This window comes from Oncorhynchus mykiss, chromosome 5, assembly GCF_057628025.1.
Source record: "Oncorhynchus mykiss isolate SJ-2025 chromosome 5, ASM5762802v1, whole genome shotgun sequence".
Classification (NCBI taxonomy): domain Eukaryota; kingdom Metazoa; phylum Chordata; class Actinopteri; order Salmoniformes; family Salmonidae; genus Oncorhynchus; species Oncorhynchus mykiss.
In genome coordinates, this window is record NC_143026.1 from 67,887,389 (window position 1) to 67,906,940 (window position 19,552).

General features: G+C 42.9%; 1 protein-coding gene across 2 annotated transcripts; it reads left to right on the forward strand.

Annotated features, from left to right (window-relative positions):
* The first annotated feature begins 362 nt into the window (after window positions 1-362).
* On the forward strand, window positions 363-18,827 carry mknk2b (MAPK interacting serine/threonine kinase 2b). 2 transcript variants are annotated; one of them, XR_016496254.1, is made up of 15 exons: window positions 363-722; window positions 1,281-1,482; window positions 2,029-2,116; window positions 2,274-2,375; window positions 2,486-2,583; window positions 4,931-5,010; window positions 5,246-5,319; window positions 5,517-5,621; window positions 6,022-6,077; window positions 6,310-6,405; window positions 13,884-14,078; window positions 14,289-14,453; window positions 14,567-14,607; window positions 14,743-17,486; window positions 17,556-18,827. XR_016496254.1 is itself a non-coding variant. In XM_036978121.2 (14 exons), the coding sequence occupies exons 2-14, from the start codon at window positions 1,432-1,434 to the stop codon at window positions 15,008-15,010; spliced, it is 1,419 nt and encodes a 472-aa protein (XP_036834016.1). In that variant the 5' UTR covers window positions 363-722; window positions 1,281-1,431; the 3' UTR covers window positions 15,011-18,827. The 2 variants fall into 2 exon arrangements, 1 of the variants encoding a protein (XP_036834016.1); XM_036978121.2 differs by having other exon boundaries at window positions 14,743-18,827.
* Window positions 18,828-19,552: the final 725 nt, after the last annotated feature.

The window sequence follows — 19,552 nt, forward strand, 5'->3', positions numbered from 1 at the left end:
TAATTAGCCTTATGCTATTGCTGAAATGCGTCTCTCGCCATGTCTGACAGAACACGATAGTCCTACACCTGAATAAACATGATCATTGTTTGTGCCCTAAACACACACTAGTCTACATCCTCTTCATTCCAGCATGCCTCTTCACTTGACTCAGGGAGTACAAAGCAATCCACTGTCACCCAGTTCCATTTCTGTCCCCTCTCCTAAAACCTAGCACACTGAAAATGCTTTATAGAAGAAAACAACATGGCAGAATCTCCACAGTATGGTGAAAGGCTGTGTCTGCTTACACACCTACATAATAATTGAGAAGGCGTTAGGAAAGCTGCTATTGGCTGAAATAGAAACAGAAATATGTTTTATTTAACAAGGGGAATCTATAGGACTCTCAATCACTGCCTGGATTCGAACCAGGGACTGAGATGCAGTGCTTTAGACCGCTGCGCCACTCAACGAGAACACACGTAATTCCTAATCCCAGCCCATGTGATGAACCAACCGTCTGTTGTTGTGTTTTGGGTGCGAGTAGCCGAAGGGGCTGGAGGAACCGAGAAGTGGGCGGAAACAGTCGTGAGATTAAAAAGCCTTGTCGGATGCACTTCGTTCCATCTTCCACACACTCACGATCTGGCTTCCTTCCCCTCGACCATCTCTGCAGCTTTGATGAAAGCAGTGGGTCAAATAGCGGCTTTAACACTGGAGCTGTGAAAAGCGAAAACGGGGTAAATTAAAAGTAGTTTGTCGATAGTTACTTTGGCTTGACGTCCTTTCTACTCGGAGTTTATCGAAAGTAATGCTTTGTCGATGGTTGACAGCGCGTTAGCATAAGTAACTAACAGTTAACTAGCTTTCTGGCTGGCCAAGTCGATTCATTGATTTAAAATTGTATTTACATATTTCTTCACGCTTAGCTTGTTTAGTCGGTTGACTCTGTTGGTAATTCATTTCAGGATATTGATACTATTAACTAACTAGCTAGCTAGTTGATTAGTTAGCTGCAAATGCATGTTGCTGTGCAGTGTCCTCACGGACAGTATTTGCTTCTACTAGCGTAACTTGTTCAGTAAACGTGTTTTGACAACAGACAACGGGTCTAGCTGCGTTATGTAAATTGGGTGAACTATTTTTAAATGTAATAGTACAGCTCGTTAAAGTAACGAAATATGTTTCCAATGTTTAACCCCGTGTCTAGCTTGATAGGCCTAATTCTGGCTATTGTTGTCAAATATTCCCGATTGTGTAATGTTTATACTATGTATATATGTTGTTTTTTACCACAGTGCTCCCGTCTGGTTGAAAGCGCATCATCTTGACCAGACAGCACAGCGATAATTTGCTGCATTCTCTCTAAAAGAAACGTTTTGTTTTGGGAGAGTGTAATTTGATACCACAACGCTGCAGTCGCCATCAGTCCCCCATAATCAAAGCAAAATGGTGCAAAATATGATCAGCGAAGTCACTGGATTCCATAGCTCTTTCAAGGTGAATAAGTGTTTATATTAGATTGCATTGGTTACAAGATGGGAAAAGTGAGACCAGACTCCATCTTGCTATATTTAACTACATCTGTCTTCACACATATATGGATAATGACTAATTGAGTTAGAGGGAGACTGTTAAACTGGCCTACTTGGACAGTGTTTTTAAATGGCACAACAGCACAGATTGGTTGGTTCAGATGTTAATATATATATATATATATATATATATATATATATATATATATATATATATATATATATATATATATATATATATATATATATATATATATATATATATATATATATATATATATATATATATATATATATATAATGAAGCCTGGGTACAAGTGGGTAGTGCACAGAATTGTACACTGGATACAATATCAGCTGTGAAATTCTTGGAGCTTGATTCAATATTGTGATGGATGAGACCATGGCCACTGTAGCAAAAATGTTGCTAATTTTACCATAAATTGTGTGGGTCATTTTGAACAAGGCCTAACTTTTAGTTTAAATTCACTGGTTTGTTCTGCTCATCTAGGGCCAAAATCCCTTTGAGACTGATGAATTCACAGAAAATGGATCCCTCCTCGATTCCGACTTTAATTTTGAGTCATCGAATAGACATGGTAAGTGCATTCCTTTGTTGTACTGAACCCATAACTCTGAAGTTCTCATCTTACTCCAATAGGTCAATAATGGCATCCTGGGACAAACTCTGTAGTACCATTTCCTATGTTATGTAGCATGCTGTATTATTCTTACAAATGTTTGTGATTTTTGTAGATATTCCCTCCAGCCAACCTATTGACATCCCTGATGCCAAGAAGAGAAATAAGAAGAAAAAGCGTTGCAGGGCAACTGACAGCTTCTCTGGCCGATTTGAGGGTGAGTCATTTTCTTATCTCATGTAAAGGACAGATTCTGTAGTCTATAGTACAAAATAAAGCCATTTTTTTTTTTAACAGTTCTAATTTTTTGTTATTGTGTCCTACTAGATGTCTACAGGCTGCAGGCAGAGGTTCTTGGAGAGGGGGCATATGCAAGAGTGCAGACCTGCATCAACCTCATCACCAATAAAGAATATGCTGTGAAGGTAAGATGTTTCTCATGTTATTTGAAAAGAAACCCCAATATCATTGGGTGCCTAACTGTTATTGTAATGAGTGGTTTGTATAGAATTTGGGAACGTGCCCATTTTTATAGGAAAGGTAATTGAAGGCTTTCCCAGGATATTGCCAACTTCAGAGGGTAGTGTCTGACGTGTGCGTCACTCCTGACATGGGCCTGTGACTGCTATCGTCACACTACTTTGCTGTTTGGGCCTTGGCTTGCGCTCAAAATAGGAATGTTACATTGATCATTGGCCACAAGCTGTGAATTGTGCACATGAAGGTATTGCTCAGGAAATATAGCCCCTTCATTTAATGATGACTTTTTTATTTAACTGGGCAAGTGAGTGAAGAACAGATTCTTATTTACAATGACAGCCTAGGAACAGTGGGTTAATTGTCTTGTTCAGGGGCAGAACGACAGCTTTTTATCTTGTCAGCTTGGGGATTTGATCTAGCAACCTTTCACTTACTAGCTCAACACTCTAACTACTAGGCTGCCTGCTGCCCCTCTTTAACCCAGTCTTCTCTTGCATCTACATTTGTGGACTGTACTCTTGTAACCTTGTTTGGGACATTTCAAGACAGACTTTATCACTTTTGTTCTGTTTAACAGATGTATGAGGCTCTGTCAGTGTTTTTGAGGCTGCTGTAGTTTAATGGGCACTGGGTACCTAGCTACTGCTATCACAGAAACTCCCCCTTACTGTGTTTTTCTGGCTCTGCTATCCAATAAGAGCCAGCCAAAGGCTACTTCCACCCCCTCTCTTTGCTCTCATTTGTCAGCCATTCTCTTAGTGGCGGGAGGTGTGTGTGCTGGCAGCAGTGCCAAAACATAAAATCTAATTTTATTGGTCACATACATGTGTTTAGCAGATGTTATTGCGGGTGTAGCGAAATACTTGTAGGACTAGAAGCGAGGCAGTCGTCTTCGCCATTTCCCGCATAAACCCTGTAAGGGTTATGACCTGGCGCGGTCACTTTATCATTTTTTTGTTCCTCTAGCAGCACTGTTCCCCCCCCCCCCCCCTACAAAATGGGGTGTGGTTTGAAAAACAGTTGTTGGATTCCTGTGACTCATTCTCCCTCCTTTTGCCTTGAGGTAAATGTTGTGAAATTCAATTTGATATGTTTTCCATTTTTGCAGAAGTGTTGTAAGATTTAGTTTGTTCCACATTTTGTATGGATTCTTTGGATGCTGTAAGACAAATATTACTTTTGCATCCAGTACATTAATGATCTTTGTTCCCCTCAAATCTTTCTAGTAATAGTTGTTCACTTAAGAGGGGTTCTAGGGGGTGGAGTGTGGGCGAACCCATGTCTGAAGGTCACTTGGGGCTTGGCGGGGTCTCAGACTGCCCACACCAGATGTCCTCGTCAACTACCCCTCCCCCTCCCGACGTCTGGGCGGGGGGGGGCGGGGACTCTAGTGTTGCAACACTAGAACAAAAGCCAGAGCTGCAGGAAAACAAACTGAAGGGGCCGGTCTTCTATCTGCTTTCTTTCCTGCCTGGCTAGCTTCATCCTGGGACCCAGCATACTGAGTGCTCCTGGGCTGCCTGGGAATTCACATGCCTGGGTTTATTTACAGACCTGCAGTATGACTCAATGAGGCCATCCTGAAGCCAGGCTGCAGGGATGTATAGCTGGGTGACTGACAGTTAAAAAACCCACAGCCCTCCATAGAGATAAGAGGCTCACCCTCATCCATTGGCTATTCATTTAGCCATCTTTCAATTCTCCCACTATCAATTAATACTAGTGTCTGCTACTTGGCAACTACTCATTGGAAGTTGTGTTCAGGAGAAAGCTTTGGGTCAATACAGGCCTCTAATCCTAGAAACATTGTGCTCTGGCCCGGTGGGTTTCAATGGCAGCTCTAATCCAGCTAACAGGAAGAGTCACGTACACCCTCAGACAATGAGAAGAGGGGGCAGCTGGAACATTTAGGCATTTGCTTTTAGTGTCAGCAGTCTCTTTTGGCTTTGCAACAAGCTGGAATGCCAGGCACCAGCCCACAACAGTACTGCAGCTAAATTTAGTCTCCATTCTGATGCAACTGGGAACTGGCTGCCTGTGATGGCTGGGATGAACCCTTTGCCCCTTTTTGCAATATAGGTTACACACTTATACTATATTTAGAGGTGTGGTGCTGTGATTCTTAACGTATTGGCTGTCTGGGTGGGTAGGCACTAGGCAACATCGGAATTAGGTTAACCCTTCATTCAAGCTGTACCTAAAGTGGTTAGGGGGAAGTGGTGCTAAGGGCACAGTATGATACATACATGGTGGTTGGAAGCCTATCCCCTAACCCAGACTCCTCCACTCCAGATCATTGAGAAGAGACCAGGTCACAGCCGCAGTCGTGTCTTCAGGGAGGTGGAGATGCTGTACCAGTGCCAGGGTCACAGGTAAGATTACTGCCTATATGTCAACCACATGGCTGACTTCTGACACTTTTTCTGTTGTTGTAGAAAGCAGTGTACCTTCAACAGATGCTCTTGGCACTAAATGAGTAATGCTCTGAGACAAGTTTTTCCAGTTATTCAATATAAATATTTCCAGACTTATATATATATTTATTTGTTTGTAATGGTTATAATCGCGTGACCATATAATGACCGTGTCCTGTTTCCTTCACTGCAGAAACATCCTGGAGCTGGTGGAGTTCTTTGAGGAAGAAGACAAGTTTTACTTGGTGTTTGAAATGCTAAGAGGAGGTGAGTGCTTCCAACCAGGCTTAAATGCTCTGAACCCTCACCACCAGTCTCAGGGGCTAATGTAATGCTTTAGTAAAATACACCATTTCCTCTTGCATGTGTCTCATTGAATTGGTTGGTGTAGCTTAATACAGACACTTTTTTTTAAAAACAAGACCATGTAAGGGAGCAGAGTAATAAGTCTTGCTGACCCGCAGGTTCGGTCCTGGCTCACATCCACAGGAGACAACACTTTAGTGAGCAGGAAGCCTGCGTTGTGGTGCAGGACATCGCCAGCGCTCTGGATTTCCTGCATAACAAAGGTAAGCGTCCTCCAGCATGGTCGAGCCACAGCCCAGGGCTTGCCTGCCAGGCCAAGGGGGGGGTATTGAGTTCCACATTGGTACTGGGAAGGACCTGGAGATGGGCTGGTGTGTCTCACGAGGGCTTTGCACTGCAACTATCTGATCTGGTTTCAGCAGATGGTTGGAAGGCTCGGCCCACTGTACTCCTGGGTATAATAAATGGTCTTAAGGTCTCGCGTGTCGCTTCCACACCTGGGCTGTTGGGTGACAGTTCAGCCATAGGCCCCCTGTGATCCCTAGCAGTGGCCCATACTGGTCATTTGACACATGCAACATACAACCCACCCATTCTGTTTAAATCACCATACCTTAGAATGACTTTTTTTTTTTTTTTTTTTTTTTCTTCTTCCTTTTAAAGGAATGGCACATAGAGATCTGAAGCCGGAAAACATCTTGTGTGAGCACGTGGACAAGGTACGTTTCCATTGCTGGGTGTCTGATATCTTTAGTCACTGGCACAAGGGCACGCTAATCTGAAGTTAAGTATGATTGCCAGTAAGTCGCCTTCCTAAAGTGCTATCATACCCAATGAAAGGCATAAACAACAACCAACACCCTGAACTTTGGTCACTAATCTCTTGAGCGGCATCAGAAGAAAGGACGATTTTGTAACATCTAAAACGTGTCTTTCTCCCTTCCTCTGTAGATCTCTCCTGTGAAGATCTGTGACTTTGACCTGGGCAGTGGGATCAAGCTGAACAGCGACAGCTCACCCATCTCCACCCCAGAGCTCCTTACTCCGGTCAGTCAGTCTACTACACTGTTGTGCCAGTCCAGTTCACCTTGATTCATTTTGACTGCATGTGGAAATGGTATGGGAGGGAAACATACATTTTATGGGAGGCAGTAGGGATCTGCATCATTCCCTTTCAAGACGATACGTATCTAAATACAAGGGCTCCAAAACAGTACATTTTAGTTTGAAACAATTCGGTGCATTTTGGTTTGACTAGAGAACGATTGGATGCGATTTACTGACATTTGTTGCATAAACGTATGAATTTTCTGTGCTAAATTCTGCTGTTGATGGAGCTCATGAGCTGGATCTGTTTGTGCTGACTTGTGTGGGTGTAAATTATGAATATCTATGGTGTATATGCTGAAGGCATCTGAGCCATAAGGGAGACTAGGCATCTACCACCACACTATCACTATCAAATTGGGGGGGTCGCTGCAATGTAGCCTATGCTTTTTTTTTTCACCTTGGTTCTGAAATTATAATCACTCTAACTTGTCATTTTTGCAGATTAAGTGTTTGCGCTAGTAATGTATCGATATTTAGCTATGACATAGCCAATGAATATACACTACTGTTCAAAAGTTTTTTTTTTTTTTGTAGCTTGAAACGGCAGATGTATTTTTTTATTTTAAATGTACGCCTATGTAGATATTCCAGAGGCCCATTATCAGCCTCTGCCTTCTAGGGACGCGCACGTTGTTAGCTAATCCGAGTTTATCATTTTAAAAGGCTAATTGATCATTAGAATTATGTTTGCACAGCTGAAAACTGTCCTGTTTTAAAGAAATAAAACTGTCATGCTTTAGACTAGTTGAGTATCTGGAGAATCAGCATTTGTGTGTTTGATTACAGGCTCAAAATGGCCAGAGATAAAGACCTTTCTTCTGAAACTCGTCAGTCTATTCTTGTTCTGAGAAATGAAGACTATTCCATGTGTGAAATTGCCAAGAAACTGAAGATCTAGTACAACGCTGTGCACTACTCCCTTCACAGAACAGCGCAAACTGGCTCTAACCAGAATAGAAAGAGGAGTGGGAGGCCCAGTGCACAACTGAGCAAGAGGGCAAGTACATTAGTGTCTAGTTTTAGAAACAGACACCTTACAAGTCCTCAACTGGCAGCTTCATTAAATAGTACCTGCAAAACACCAGTCTCAATGTCAACAGTGAAGAGGTAACTTTGGGATGCTGGCCTTCTAGGCATAGTTGCAAAGAAAAAAGCCATATCTCACTGGCCAATAAAAAGAAAAGATTGATGGGCAAAATAACACACTGGACAGAGAAGGATTGAAGTAAGTGTTATGGACAGACAAATGTAAGTTTGAGGTGTTCGGATCATAAAGAGGAACATTTGTGAGATGCAGAAAAGATGCTGGAGGAGTGCTTGACACCACCTGTCAAGCATGGTGGAGGCAATTTAATGGTCTGGGGTGCTTTGGTGGGAGATTTGTACAGTGTAAAAGGGATCTTGAAGAAGGAAGTCTCACTCCATTTTGCAACGCCATGCCATACCCTGTGGACGGCACTTAATTGGAGCCCATTTCCTCCTACAACAGGACAATGACCCAAAACACAGCTCCAAACTATGCAAGAACTATTTAGGGAAGAAGCAGTCAGCTGGTGTTCTGTCTATAATGGAGTGGCCAGCACAGTCACCGGGTCTCAACCCTATTGAGCTATTGTGGGAGCAGCTTGACCGTGAGGTACATAAGCAGTGCCAATCCAACTTGTGGGCGGTGTTTCAGGAAGCATGGGGTGAAATCTCTTCAGATTAGCTCAACAAATTGACAACTAGAATGCCAAAGGGCTGCAAATGAAGGATTTTTTGTTGTTGACAAAAACAAAGTTTGAAGGACAATTATTTAAATTAAATAATACTGTTCAGGTTCCCCCATCAGCAATAATCTATTGTAAGCCCCCTTCAGCAGGTATAGCCAGATGAGGGGTGTCTGGCAGTTGTTTCCGGCGCCTAACACCCAGTGGTCAGCGTGCAAAGCTGAGCACTGTGACTAAACTATTGATATTCCCTAGGGTTGTTCGGCATGAAAAGTGACTTGTAGCTCATCGCAGTTACATGCTTAGTTCAACACTGAAGGAGAGGACGCGTCAGCTGTCACTAAATATTAGGTATTTTCGGAAGGTAGAAAAAAGGTAATTGGAATGAAAAAGTAATTTGTAGCGTTTTGAATTTATTTAGTTTTTTTTTGACTAGTGCATGTTACATTTGGATCGGTGTGGGGTTCGGACCGATGCAGTCATATCTTACACATTTGAATCGGGGACTGGTGCGCGTCCCTAGAAGGCAGATGTGATTTATAGGACTTAGCACAAAGCCCCAGTGAGGTTAATCGGTCACATGCCCTGCCGCTGGCTGTTTACCTGAGGCAGGTAGATAATATGCAGGGTGTTTTTACGGTGCTGCTCCCCAGTGGTGTCACCTGGGGATTGACTCTCAGGCTGTGTGTGTGTGTACCCCCCCCCCCCCCCCGGGTGCGCTCTCCTGTCTGGCAGCTCCTAGGCTTAGATATCTGGATTGCTCCTGTCAGCTCCATTCGAATTCCCAAAAGTCTAATGTCCACATCCTTCTACTTATCTGTGGAAATGATGAGGCACATGGGGTTATGATGGTTTAACCCCACGTTTCGTCAAATAACTATTTTTGAACCCGGAATGGCAGTTTTTGGAATGATTCAAATGTAAAGGGAACCCATCTCATTATTTGCCCCTCCATAGCTGTCAGAGGAAGGGAGATGGGTGTTAGCAGGTGAAGCTGATAGCCCGTCCAGGCTAGCAAGAGGGGGAATGTGGAGAAATGTAGGGGTGGTGGATTTTTCATTGGAACCTGACCTAGCTTTAGCAGCCTGTTGGTGGGCCAACTCTGCCCTGGCCTCTTGGTAGAATAGTTGTGGGGCCAGGGGTCTCACGGGTTTAGTCTGTGGTGGGGTGTGTCACACTTGCACATTTGGCCCACGTTGGAGACTGAATAGGAGGTGTGAGTGCTGAGTGGTCTCCCCCTCTATGATGTTGGCTCTCTGCTCTCTCCCTCACCTTGCCTGCATCCCCCTCTGGTTTCAACAAGAGCCTGGTCTTTATCTAAGCGATTTCCCTGGGTCAGGTCAGACTTTTTTTTGAATTAAGGTATTTTGTCATTCCTGTGGAAAGAACTAGATGTAATATCCTTGTAGGATTAAGGCTACAGGGAACAGATTGCACAGACAGCGAGGCTAAACTATGGTATGTGGAAGTGGCTGAATGAACCTTATTTTTCTTGGAACGGTAATTGGAACAAAACAATGTCTCCCTTCACTGAGCCTCTGCTGCATTTCTCTGGTATTGAGCTGTAACATGCAGAAACAGAAATAACATCGCCACCCACCCTCCGGTCTCTTCTCACTGTAGTTGCCACCCACTTTCTCTCACCACATTTGTGCAAGCCTGCATTTCTCTTTGTATTCATGAAACAAAAGCCCCATGTCTGAAGCTTGTTCTATAGAAATTGAGTCTTGCCCTTGTACCTAGCAACTGTGCTTTGATTGGCTGAGCCAGGGGGAGTGTGTGGGGGGGGGGAAGTGACGTGTGTGTGTGTGCCCAGATCTGCTCATACGCTTGCCCTTGTTTTTCTTTCGTCTCATCACTGGGGCAATCTTATCTGATTTTCATTTATCTTCCTCCACTCTCAACCCCCCCCCCCTTACCTACATGTCTGCACTTAGGCCATGTTATTCTCCAATATATAGTTTCAGAAATCTGTAAATACTTTCATGTGCTTGAGTAAATTTGAATTTGATAAAAAGCATACTAAGACAATTTGTTTACTGTACTTGTAGAGGTTGAAAGTCTTCAGGTAGCAAGGGGGGTGAATTTTAGGGTATAGCTGGTCTCTTTTCTGAGAATCATGTTTGTGGTTTCCTGAGAACTTGGTGGTGAAAAGAGTGGTGAAAAGAGATCGGCATGGGGCTGTGTAGCCATACGAACACACACAGGCCTGTGCTGTACCTTAAGGGGAATTCACAGAAGTTGTCAGGCACTCTGGTGCAGCTGAGGTGCTGATGAAAGACCAACTCCTCTTTCTGTAAGCTGTCCTCAAACAGCTGTGTTGTCACATGACCATGGGCTGACTGGTCACATGGTTAGGAAAGCCCCAGGTTGAGTTCACCAACAAATCTACAGACGTCGGCTGATTAACCACTATCTGTGTCACAGCAGGGTGGTTTGAGACTGATGCAAGTCTTCAGCAGTATTGCACCAGCATGGTTATGTTTAGCTACTCTAGAAAGTCAAATCTGCTGTTGTACAGGTATCAGTTGAGCTGAGCTCTCATTTTACCCCCTTCAGCCGCCCCACACCCTTATCAGTGCCTTGAGCAGTCATAGTCTAGCCATCCTATCTCTGGCTGCTGGGTTAAGCCATGTTTTTGACGGGAGCTCTGAAACATGAGTACTATTTGATCATAATCCCATTACTCCTCTAAAGCACCTTGGTGGACAGAAATATATATATATATATATATATATATATATTAGTGCCTTGCGAAAGTATTCGGCCCCCTTGAACTTTGCAACCTTTTGCCACATTTCAGGCTTCAAACATAAAGATATAAAACTGTATTTCTTTGAAGAATCGACAACAAGTGGGACACAATCATGAAGTGGAACGACATTTATTGGATATGTCAAACTTTATTAACAAATCAAAAACTGAAATTGGGCGTGCAAAATTATTCAGCCCCCTTAAGTTAATACTTTGTAGTGCCACCTTTTGCTGCGATTACAGCTGTAAGTCGCTTGGGGTATATGTCTATCAGTTTTGCACATCGAGAGACTGAAATTTTATCCTATTCCTCCTTGCAAAACAGCTCGAGCTCAGTGAGGTTGGATGGAGAGCATTTGTGAACAGCAGTTTTCAGGTCTTTCCACAGATTCTCGATTGGATTCAGGTCTGGACTTTGACTTGGCCATTCTAACACCTGGATATGTTTATTTTTGAACCATTCCATTGTAGATTTTGCTTTATGTTTTGGTTCATTGTCTTGTTGGAAGACAAATCTCCGTCCCAGTCTCAGGTCTTTTGCAGACTCCATCAGGTTTTCTTCCAGAATGGTCCTGTATTTGGCTCCATCCATCTTCCCATCAATTTTAACCATCTTCCCTGTCCCTGCTGAAGAAAAGCAGGCCCAAACCATGATGCTGCCACCACCATGTTTGACAGTGGGGATGGTGTGTTCAGGTTGATGAGCTGTGTTGCTTTTACGCCAAACATAACGTTTTGCATTTTTTCCAAAAAGTTCAATTTTGGTTTCATCTGACCAGAGCACCTTCTTCCACATGTTTGGTGTGTCTCCCAGTTGGCTTGTGGCAAACTTTAAACAACACTTTTTATGGATATCTTTAAGAAATGGCTTTCTTCTTGCCACTCTTCCATGAAGGCCAGATTTGTGCAGTATACGACTGATTGTTGTCCTATGGACAGAGTCTCCCACCTCAGCTGTAGATCTCTGCAGTTCATCCAGAGTGATCATGGGCCTCTTGGCTGCATCTCTGATCAGTCTTCTCCTTGTATGAGCTGAAAGTTTAGAGGGACGGCCAGGTCTTGGTAGATTTGCAGTGGTCTGATACTCCTTCCATTTCAATATTATCGCTTGCACAGTGCTCCTTGGGATGTTTAACGCTTGGGAAATCTTTTTGTATCCAAATCCGGCTTTAAACTTCTTCACAACAGTATCTCGGACCTGCCTGGTGTGTTCCTTGTTCTTCATGATGCTCTCTGCGCTTTTAACGGACCTCTGAGACTATCACAGTGCAGGTGCATTTGTACGGAGACTTGATTACACACAGGTGGATTGTATTTATCATCATTAGTCATTTAGGTCAACATTGGATCATTCAGAGATCCTCACTGAACTTCTGGAGAGTTTGCTGCACTGAAAGTAAAGGGGCTGAATAATTTTGCACGCCCAATTTTTCAGTTTTTGATTTGTTAAAAAAGTTTGAAATATCCAATAAATGTCGTTCCACTTCATGATTGTGTCCCACTTGTTGTTGATTCTTCACAAAAAATACAGTTTTATATCTTTATGTTTGAAGCCTGAAATGTGACAAAAGGTCTCAAAGTTCAAGGGGGCCGAATACTTTCGCAAGGCACTGTATATATATCTTTTCCATGATGCTGTTGTGTTTTAGCTGGCAGTGTGGCAGTTTCTCCTGGTTTTTCCATGATGCTGTTGTGTTTGACCTGAATCTGGTAGTGTTGTTAAGGCAACCAGCTGTGCAGGGGTTGGGGCTCGCTGGCCAACAGACTAGGCTCTGTCTGCTCGGAGTCCTGCAATGGGACTTGACATTCCATAATGTGCAGTGGGACAGAGCTGGGGTGACCGCTGAACCAGGGGGCTCACAATAGGTGCTAGCTGTGTGCAAACAGACTACTCCAGCCTCTCCTCGGATAGAAGAATGCTATTTTTGAGTAAATGTACACCCCAGTGTCAGCTTTAAACCCCCCTGGGTTTAGTTTATATGGTCTGGTCAATCTAACCCCACAGATTGCGGAATCATCATGTTTGTTTACCTCATTTTTGTGATAACCAATTGTCTCATCGCTTCAACAGCCTCTGGAGAGGTGAAGGTCGAGACATGCATCCTCCGAAACATGACCCGCCAAGCCGCACTGCTTCTTAACACACTGCCCGCTTCACATGAAAGTCGGATGTATTATTTGCCACGAGGTTGTTTTTAGTTTCTCTGAAAGTAAACAGAAGAGAAGCTCATTAAATCTGAGGAGTTGGCTGCCCTCAGTGCCCTGCTAAGGAGTGGCTTTGTTCTCCTGTCCTGCTGAACTAGCGACCCACGCATTCCTTCATCCCTGCTCAAAGTATTAAAACACCATTGGGTGTTTGTTTGATGGAGTTATGCAACTGTGCTAGGCTTTCTTAGACTGACCCACCGACAATCCTCTTTTCCTAGCTCAGTGTTTGGCCTAGTTTCACATCCCACAGTCACGCTGAGCCTGTAGCCTGACCAGTCGGTCCACTGTGGGCTTTGAGCCGAGTGCTAAGATCAGGCCCCACTCATCCCTGCCCTCACCTCCCAGCCCACTGCACATAATGTTCTTCATGCCTCGTTACATTTTCTGTAGAGATGTTCTGGCGCAGGGGGACTTAAAGAAATCCATCAGTGTGGATAATCCTCCCCCACCCCCTTGAGCCCATCTGTACTGCTTTAGTTTAGCCCAGAGCTGCTGTCTACTATGTGACTCTCATACAGGCTTATTCTTCTGTGCAGAGGCACATGAGGCATCAGCTGAATAGAGCAGGCAGAAATGTTTTGTTTGGGGACATTGGACAGCACAGACTTGTTTTTCATTTTCACTGTTGTACTCACATATTACATTCAGCTGTTTTATATAGCTACAGCAGTAGCCTCAGGTGGGAGTTGTTGACTGTTCCCAGCCCAGAGCTAACTAACCCTGCAATCTGTCTGTTTCCTGCAGTGTGGCTCAGCAGAGTACATGGCCCCTGAGGTGGTGGAGGCCTTCAGTGAGGAGGCCACCAACTATGACAAGCGCTGTGACCTGTGGAGCCTGGGGGTCATCCTTTACATCCTGCTGAGTGGCTACCCGCCCTTTGTGGGCCGCTGCGGCAGTGACTGTGGCTGGGATATGGGAGAACCGTGCCACACATGCCAGGTAAGGAAGGAAGGAAAGACCACCTCCGGCTGCATCAGATTCTCGCTCTAGCTTTCTCTCCCTTTTCTTTATCATGTGTGCTCCTGAAACTGTATTCTGTTTGTTTAGTAGGATGTATAGTAGTCCTAGATGCATGTGTATATTTTGTGAAATTCAAGCTGTACGTTCCTTACTATGTGATGGTCAAGAAAGCTCTTATTTCTTCTCCAGAACACGTTGTTCGAGAGTATCCAGGAAGGGAAGTATGAATTTCCTGAGAAAGACTGGGCTCACATCTCCTCAAGTGCCAAAGACCTGATCTCCAAACTGCTTGTTCGGGACGCCAAGAACCGCCTGAGTGCCGGCCAGGTCCTGCAGCACCCATGGGTGCAGGGGGTAAGTCTCGAGCGTTCTGCCTCCCACTCCTTGACACACATTTCAGTGGGTAGAATGGGTGTGGGTTGTTTCGTCTAAAATGGGTCCCTCTGCTTTATTTTTTATTTTATTAGGGCTTCTCTGACACTCTGCCAACATCTATCCTACATCAAAGGTGAGTTCATATTTTCAGAGTTCCTGAGGGATTTTTAGTGTATCCTGATCAACTCATTATAGGAAAATACAACTATTGAAAATGCAGTGTCACCTTCTACATTGTTAATGTCTATATTTGGTGTCATCCTATCAGAAACAGTGCCAAGGACCTGACGTTCTTTGCTGGCAAGGCGGTGGCCATGAACCGGCAATTGGCTGAGCAGGCTGTGATGGAGGAGCAGCTTGACGAGGCTCCCATGGTCATCACAGCCAGCTCCGCCTCCATGCGCCTCTCCCCTCCATCCAACTCAAAGCTGGCCAAGCGCAGGCAGAGGGGCAGCCTCTTGAAGACTGGGCCCGTCTCTGCCTCCGAGCTCAGTCAGCTCCTCACCCCCCTCGTCATCACGTCAACATGTGCCTAAACAACCACCTTTGTCCCCCCCCACCCCCAACTCAGATCTCTAGACGACCGCTCAGCCTGGCCTCTACCTGACCGCAGCTCTTCAGCCACACTGACTGCAGGCATGTCCCCATCTTTAACAGGAGACCGCTACCATGCCTGCTGTCTATTTCCTAACTGCCTTCTGCCCCACAGCAGCACTTATAAAGCACATCAGCCAGGGCATGCATACGCATGCACATCCAGCCTGCTGGGACTGGGAGGTCGATGGGATGGGAGAGCTCTTCAAGCTCTGTTTTTATTTCGTTAAGTCTAAGGCAGAACGTTTGAACCAAGCTCAGACACCAAAGGACTACCTGTTGTGCTGCTTTCACGTTATAACTAGATCAACTGTGACTTAAGTTTACCTGGAATGTTCTCTTTGCCTGTATGTATGTGTATGCATGAATGCCCCATCAGCAGATGCATACATGCTTATGCAATAGCCAAGATGATGTGGAGGGATTCAGTGTAGAGTTCAGAATGCTGGAAGCGGATGCTGTTAGGTCCTGGTGTAGTCCATTGTTTGGCTGGGACTTTCAAAGCTTTCAGATTATTTTGCTTTATCTTAATGGATAAATTCCTCAACTGAGCCTCCTCTCTAGAAGGTTTTAAGCCCACAGTACAAAACAGTGGCTGTGCACTTGAGCCTCTAGTACCAGAGAATGTGTATCTATAACCAGCCCTTATTACGCTGCAATGTCTACCAATTCAGTTTCATAGATGAAATGAACTATGCCAAACTAGCACTGGCCATGCATCATTCAACATTCATTCCTCCTGAATTTCTACAATGCAATATGGGTTGAATTCCATTTGTTTCGCCTACTTCTGCAAGAGAGACTTCATGCACCAACCCAAAGTTGTTGGTGCATGTAACTAATTTGATACCAGACAGGTATCCTACAAGGCAGGACAAATAAATTAGCCAGTTAACTTGGATTAAAAATCAGAAATAACTTGATTTCTTGTTTCATTTAAGAAAGCTAAACGTAATGTTTTTTTGAGGGTTTAGTCACTAACATGTTTCCATCCTAACTTTATATGCAATTTTTATTTTATTTTTTTAATGGCTTGTCTGTCACAGCAGGCCTGATGGAAATGCCAAATTTGTCTGAACTTTAACAAATGCTTAAACAAAATATGATAGACAAGGTGAGATTTGTCAGTACAATTTAATTATGTGAGGAGATGGCGACGCAATTGCCTTTTTATGAGCAAATATTGATATAACATATTGTAGTAAACTTGGAGTCATGCGATATGCTGTGGTCGGCCCACTACGACTCATCACAGAATGCAGTTTATTAGGCTACAGATGACAAGTTAGGATTAACTTCACACGGTGGAGAAAGATCATGCAGTGATTTGATTGCTCCTTTCCAATAATATTGAGGGTCTTATTCTGGAAACATGATGATGGTGCTTGGCTGCTTTTGACACATCTGGCTATTTCATCCATAATCTCATGTAGGCTATCCTACCAGCACTCTATCTGCAAGCTGTTGACTAGAGCACATGTATCAAGACCAGTGGGCATATTTGCAATACAACACCATTTTTATTTTGTTGACAAAACCATCAGAGTTGCAAATGTGATGGAAACTTGAATTTGGTACATGGGAATTTAACCGCAAAAGTTATTTTTATGTGCACTATGTCATCACGTACAGCATTTTTATCCTCAACAGGTCAACTTGATGGAAACCCATCTCTGGGAAAATGCGTGTATTTGTTTTTATGCAAAGAGTCAGAATATTTCCATAAATCTGTTGCCAATTGGATGGAAACCTAGCTAATGAGACTTCCCATTTCAAGCTTCTCTTTCAAAAAGAAAAGTCATTTTTGAACATTTAGCCACGTTAGCTGGCTAACTCCTTGATCCAGCTTAGTTGTATACCCCGCTGACATTTCAAAGGGGTTTGCCTGACGCTACCCTCGCTTAAAAATGGCAAATTTGGTTCCCCATGCCAAGTTGTGTACATCTAAATGGTCTGATGACATCTAATACATCTTCAGTAATTTGACTGCTGGTTAGTGTGACATAATTTTATGCCATGGCTGTCATAACCTGTCAAGCATAGCAGGGGTAGAAAAGCACATTTTGGCTGCTGTGACTTAGCTATTGTATTTGGATTTGAAACCTGATCTCAGGACAATCAGGCTTTTCCGTTAAGAGGGTAACCTGATACTGTCCTTTATAATGTGACACACCCTCTCAGAATGATTCTAAACTGCATCCTAACTTTGCATAAAACATGGTGAAGGAGACTATTGGTCTAAAAAATTATACAAAATGGAAAAGCATTCCGAAGAAAATAACTATTCTGAGGCCATGTAGCTGTAATTAATCAGTTCTTTTTTAAAAAGTTTACTTTGTTTAACTCCATGTCAATGTTTAAATGTGCCACTGATATTGTAGTTTTTTTTTTTAATGTCAACCTGCATGTGGTGTTCAGGTGGAAGACTAGATATTAAGTGTTTATGGGGGAATTTTTATTTTTTTATGTCAACCTGCATGTGTTCAGGTGGAATACTGGATATTAAGTGTTTATGGGGGAATTTTTTTTTTATGAAACATTTATTTGTATCTGGAGCAAAATAATGAAGGCTTTTACTGTTTTGTATGTGAAGTGTTGGTAACTATCTGCTTGGAAACAAGTTCGGCTCTTTCTGAAATTTGAACAATTTATTTTATGGTGATGGTCTCAAGACACTGTAGCCATTTACCAAAGAGGGTAAAAGTGTAAGGGTAAAGGGTAAAACAATTTTAAATTATTTTTTTTTTTTACCTGAGGTTTCTCACAGGTTTATGACACGGGCATGCATTCTCAAGGAGTAAAACTACTAAACTTATGAATGTCCATGTGGTGTTGCCAGCACCGCAGTGTGGTACTCTTGGGGGGGGGGGGGAATAATGACTCCCTTGACGTCATATGGCCCATTATGCTGATAATAGGACACTGATTGTAATCTTTTAAAGAAACCTTCTACCAATGCATCTTTGTGGGGTTTTATGTCTTATAGTAAGACTTACTTGAATTTGTGTATACAGCTGTTCTTTGTTTGTGAAACTACCATGCTATCAAGAATCTGAACAAGCATTAAGCTAAGTAAGGGGGTCTTTAGGGTTTTGAAAATACATATTCAAATCAGTTTCTACTTTAAAACAAAGTATCAAATATGTTTCTCTCTGTTTTGTTAGGGTTGGGATTCTCAGAAATGCAGAAAGACTTTGGTAGTACTCTTAATTATATCTAAGGTATGAGTTACCTTCGTCATAATCATTTCTACTTTTACCCAATGCAGTAGTTAAGGACTGCCTTTTTTATTTGGAGAGAATGAATACAAGCTATCCCTAGCCTCTATTTTATTTTTAGCTTTTTGTAATACCTTTTTTTTTTTTTTTATAAAGTCAACTGGACAGTCATAATCCACTTCCCCACAATTTGAATGTAGCCCACCGGCAATGCATTTCAACACATTGAAATTAAATAAACATTTTTATAAATAGTTGAGTTTGAGGGAGGTAACATGTAGATTTGTTTTTCTACCATGTGGTTATGATATCCTCAAGCCTTGAGGCTTCTCTTGAGTGTTGTTGATACTTGTTTTTAACCTCTCCCAGCCCAAAAATATTGATGGAAAAATGTTGGAAAGTACATATTACATCAGACAAACATTGATTTTAAATAAGCACTTTACTGTACCATGTGACTGATTTTGCAGTTCACGTAAAGCAACATTTGACTGGAGAATTTTGTGTTTTTCTAAAGATACAATAAAAATGCTTTGAACCACTTTTGTTTTTATTTATTCTGTTAAGAATACTTTAATGCCTTCAGAAAATGCACACCCCTTGAGTTTATCAAAATGTTTGTTACTTCCTGAATTTTAAAATGTATTAAATAGGAGAGTGAATTCACTGGCCTACACACAATACCCCATAATGTCCAAGTGGAATTATGATTTTCATTTAAAATGATAAGTTAGTCTTGAGTCAAGTGTTCAACTCCTTTGTTATGGCAAGCTTAAGTTCAAGAGAAAATGTGCAATAATAGTGTTTAACATGATTCTTCAATGACAACCTTGTCTGTGTACCTCACACATTAGTTTGGTTGTGTATGTGGACACCTCGTCGAACATCTCATTCTGAAATCATGGGCATTAATAAGGAGTCGGTCCCGCCCCTTTGCTATAATGGCCTCTAGTCTTTGAAGGTTTTCCACTAGATGCGGGGACTTAATTCCATTCAGCCATAAGAGCATTACTGAGGTCGAGCAGTCCGCGTTTCAATTCATCCCAAAGGTGTTTGATGGGATTGAAATCGGCTCTGCAGGCCAGTCAAGTTCTTCCACATCGATCTTGACAAACCATATCTGTATGGACCTCGCTTTCTGCATGCGGGCATTGTCATGCTGAAACAGGAAAGGGCCTTCCTCAAACTGTTGCCACAATGTTGGAAGCACAGAATCGTCTAGAATGTCATTGTATGCTGTAGCGTTAAGATTTCCCTTAACTGGAA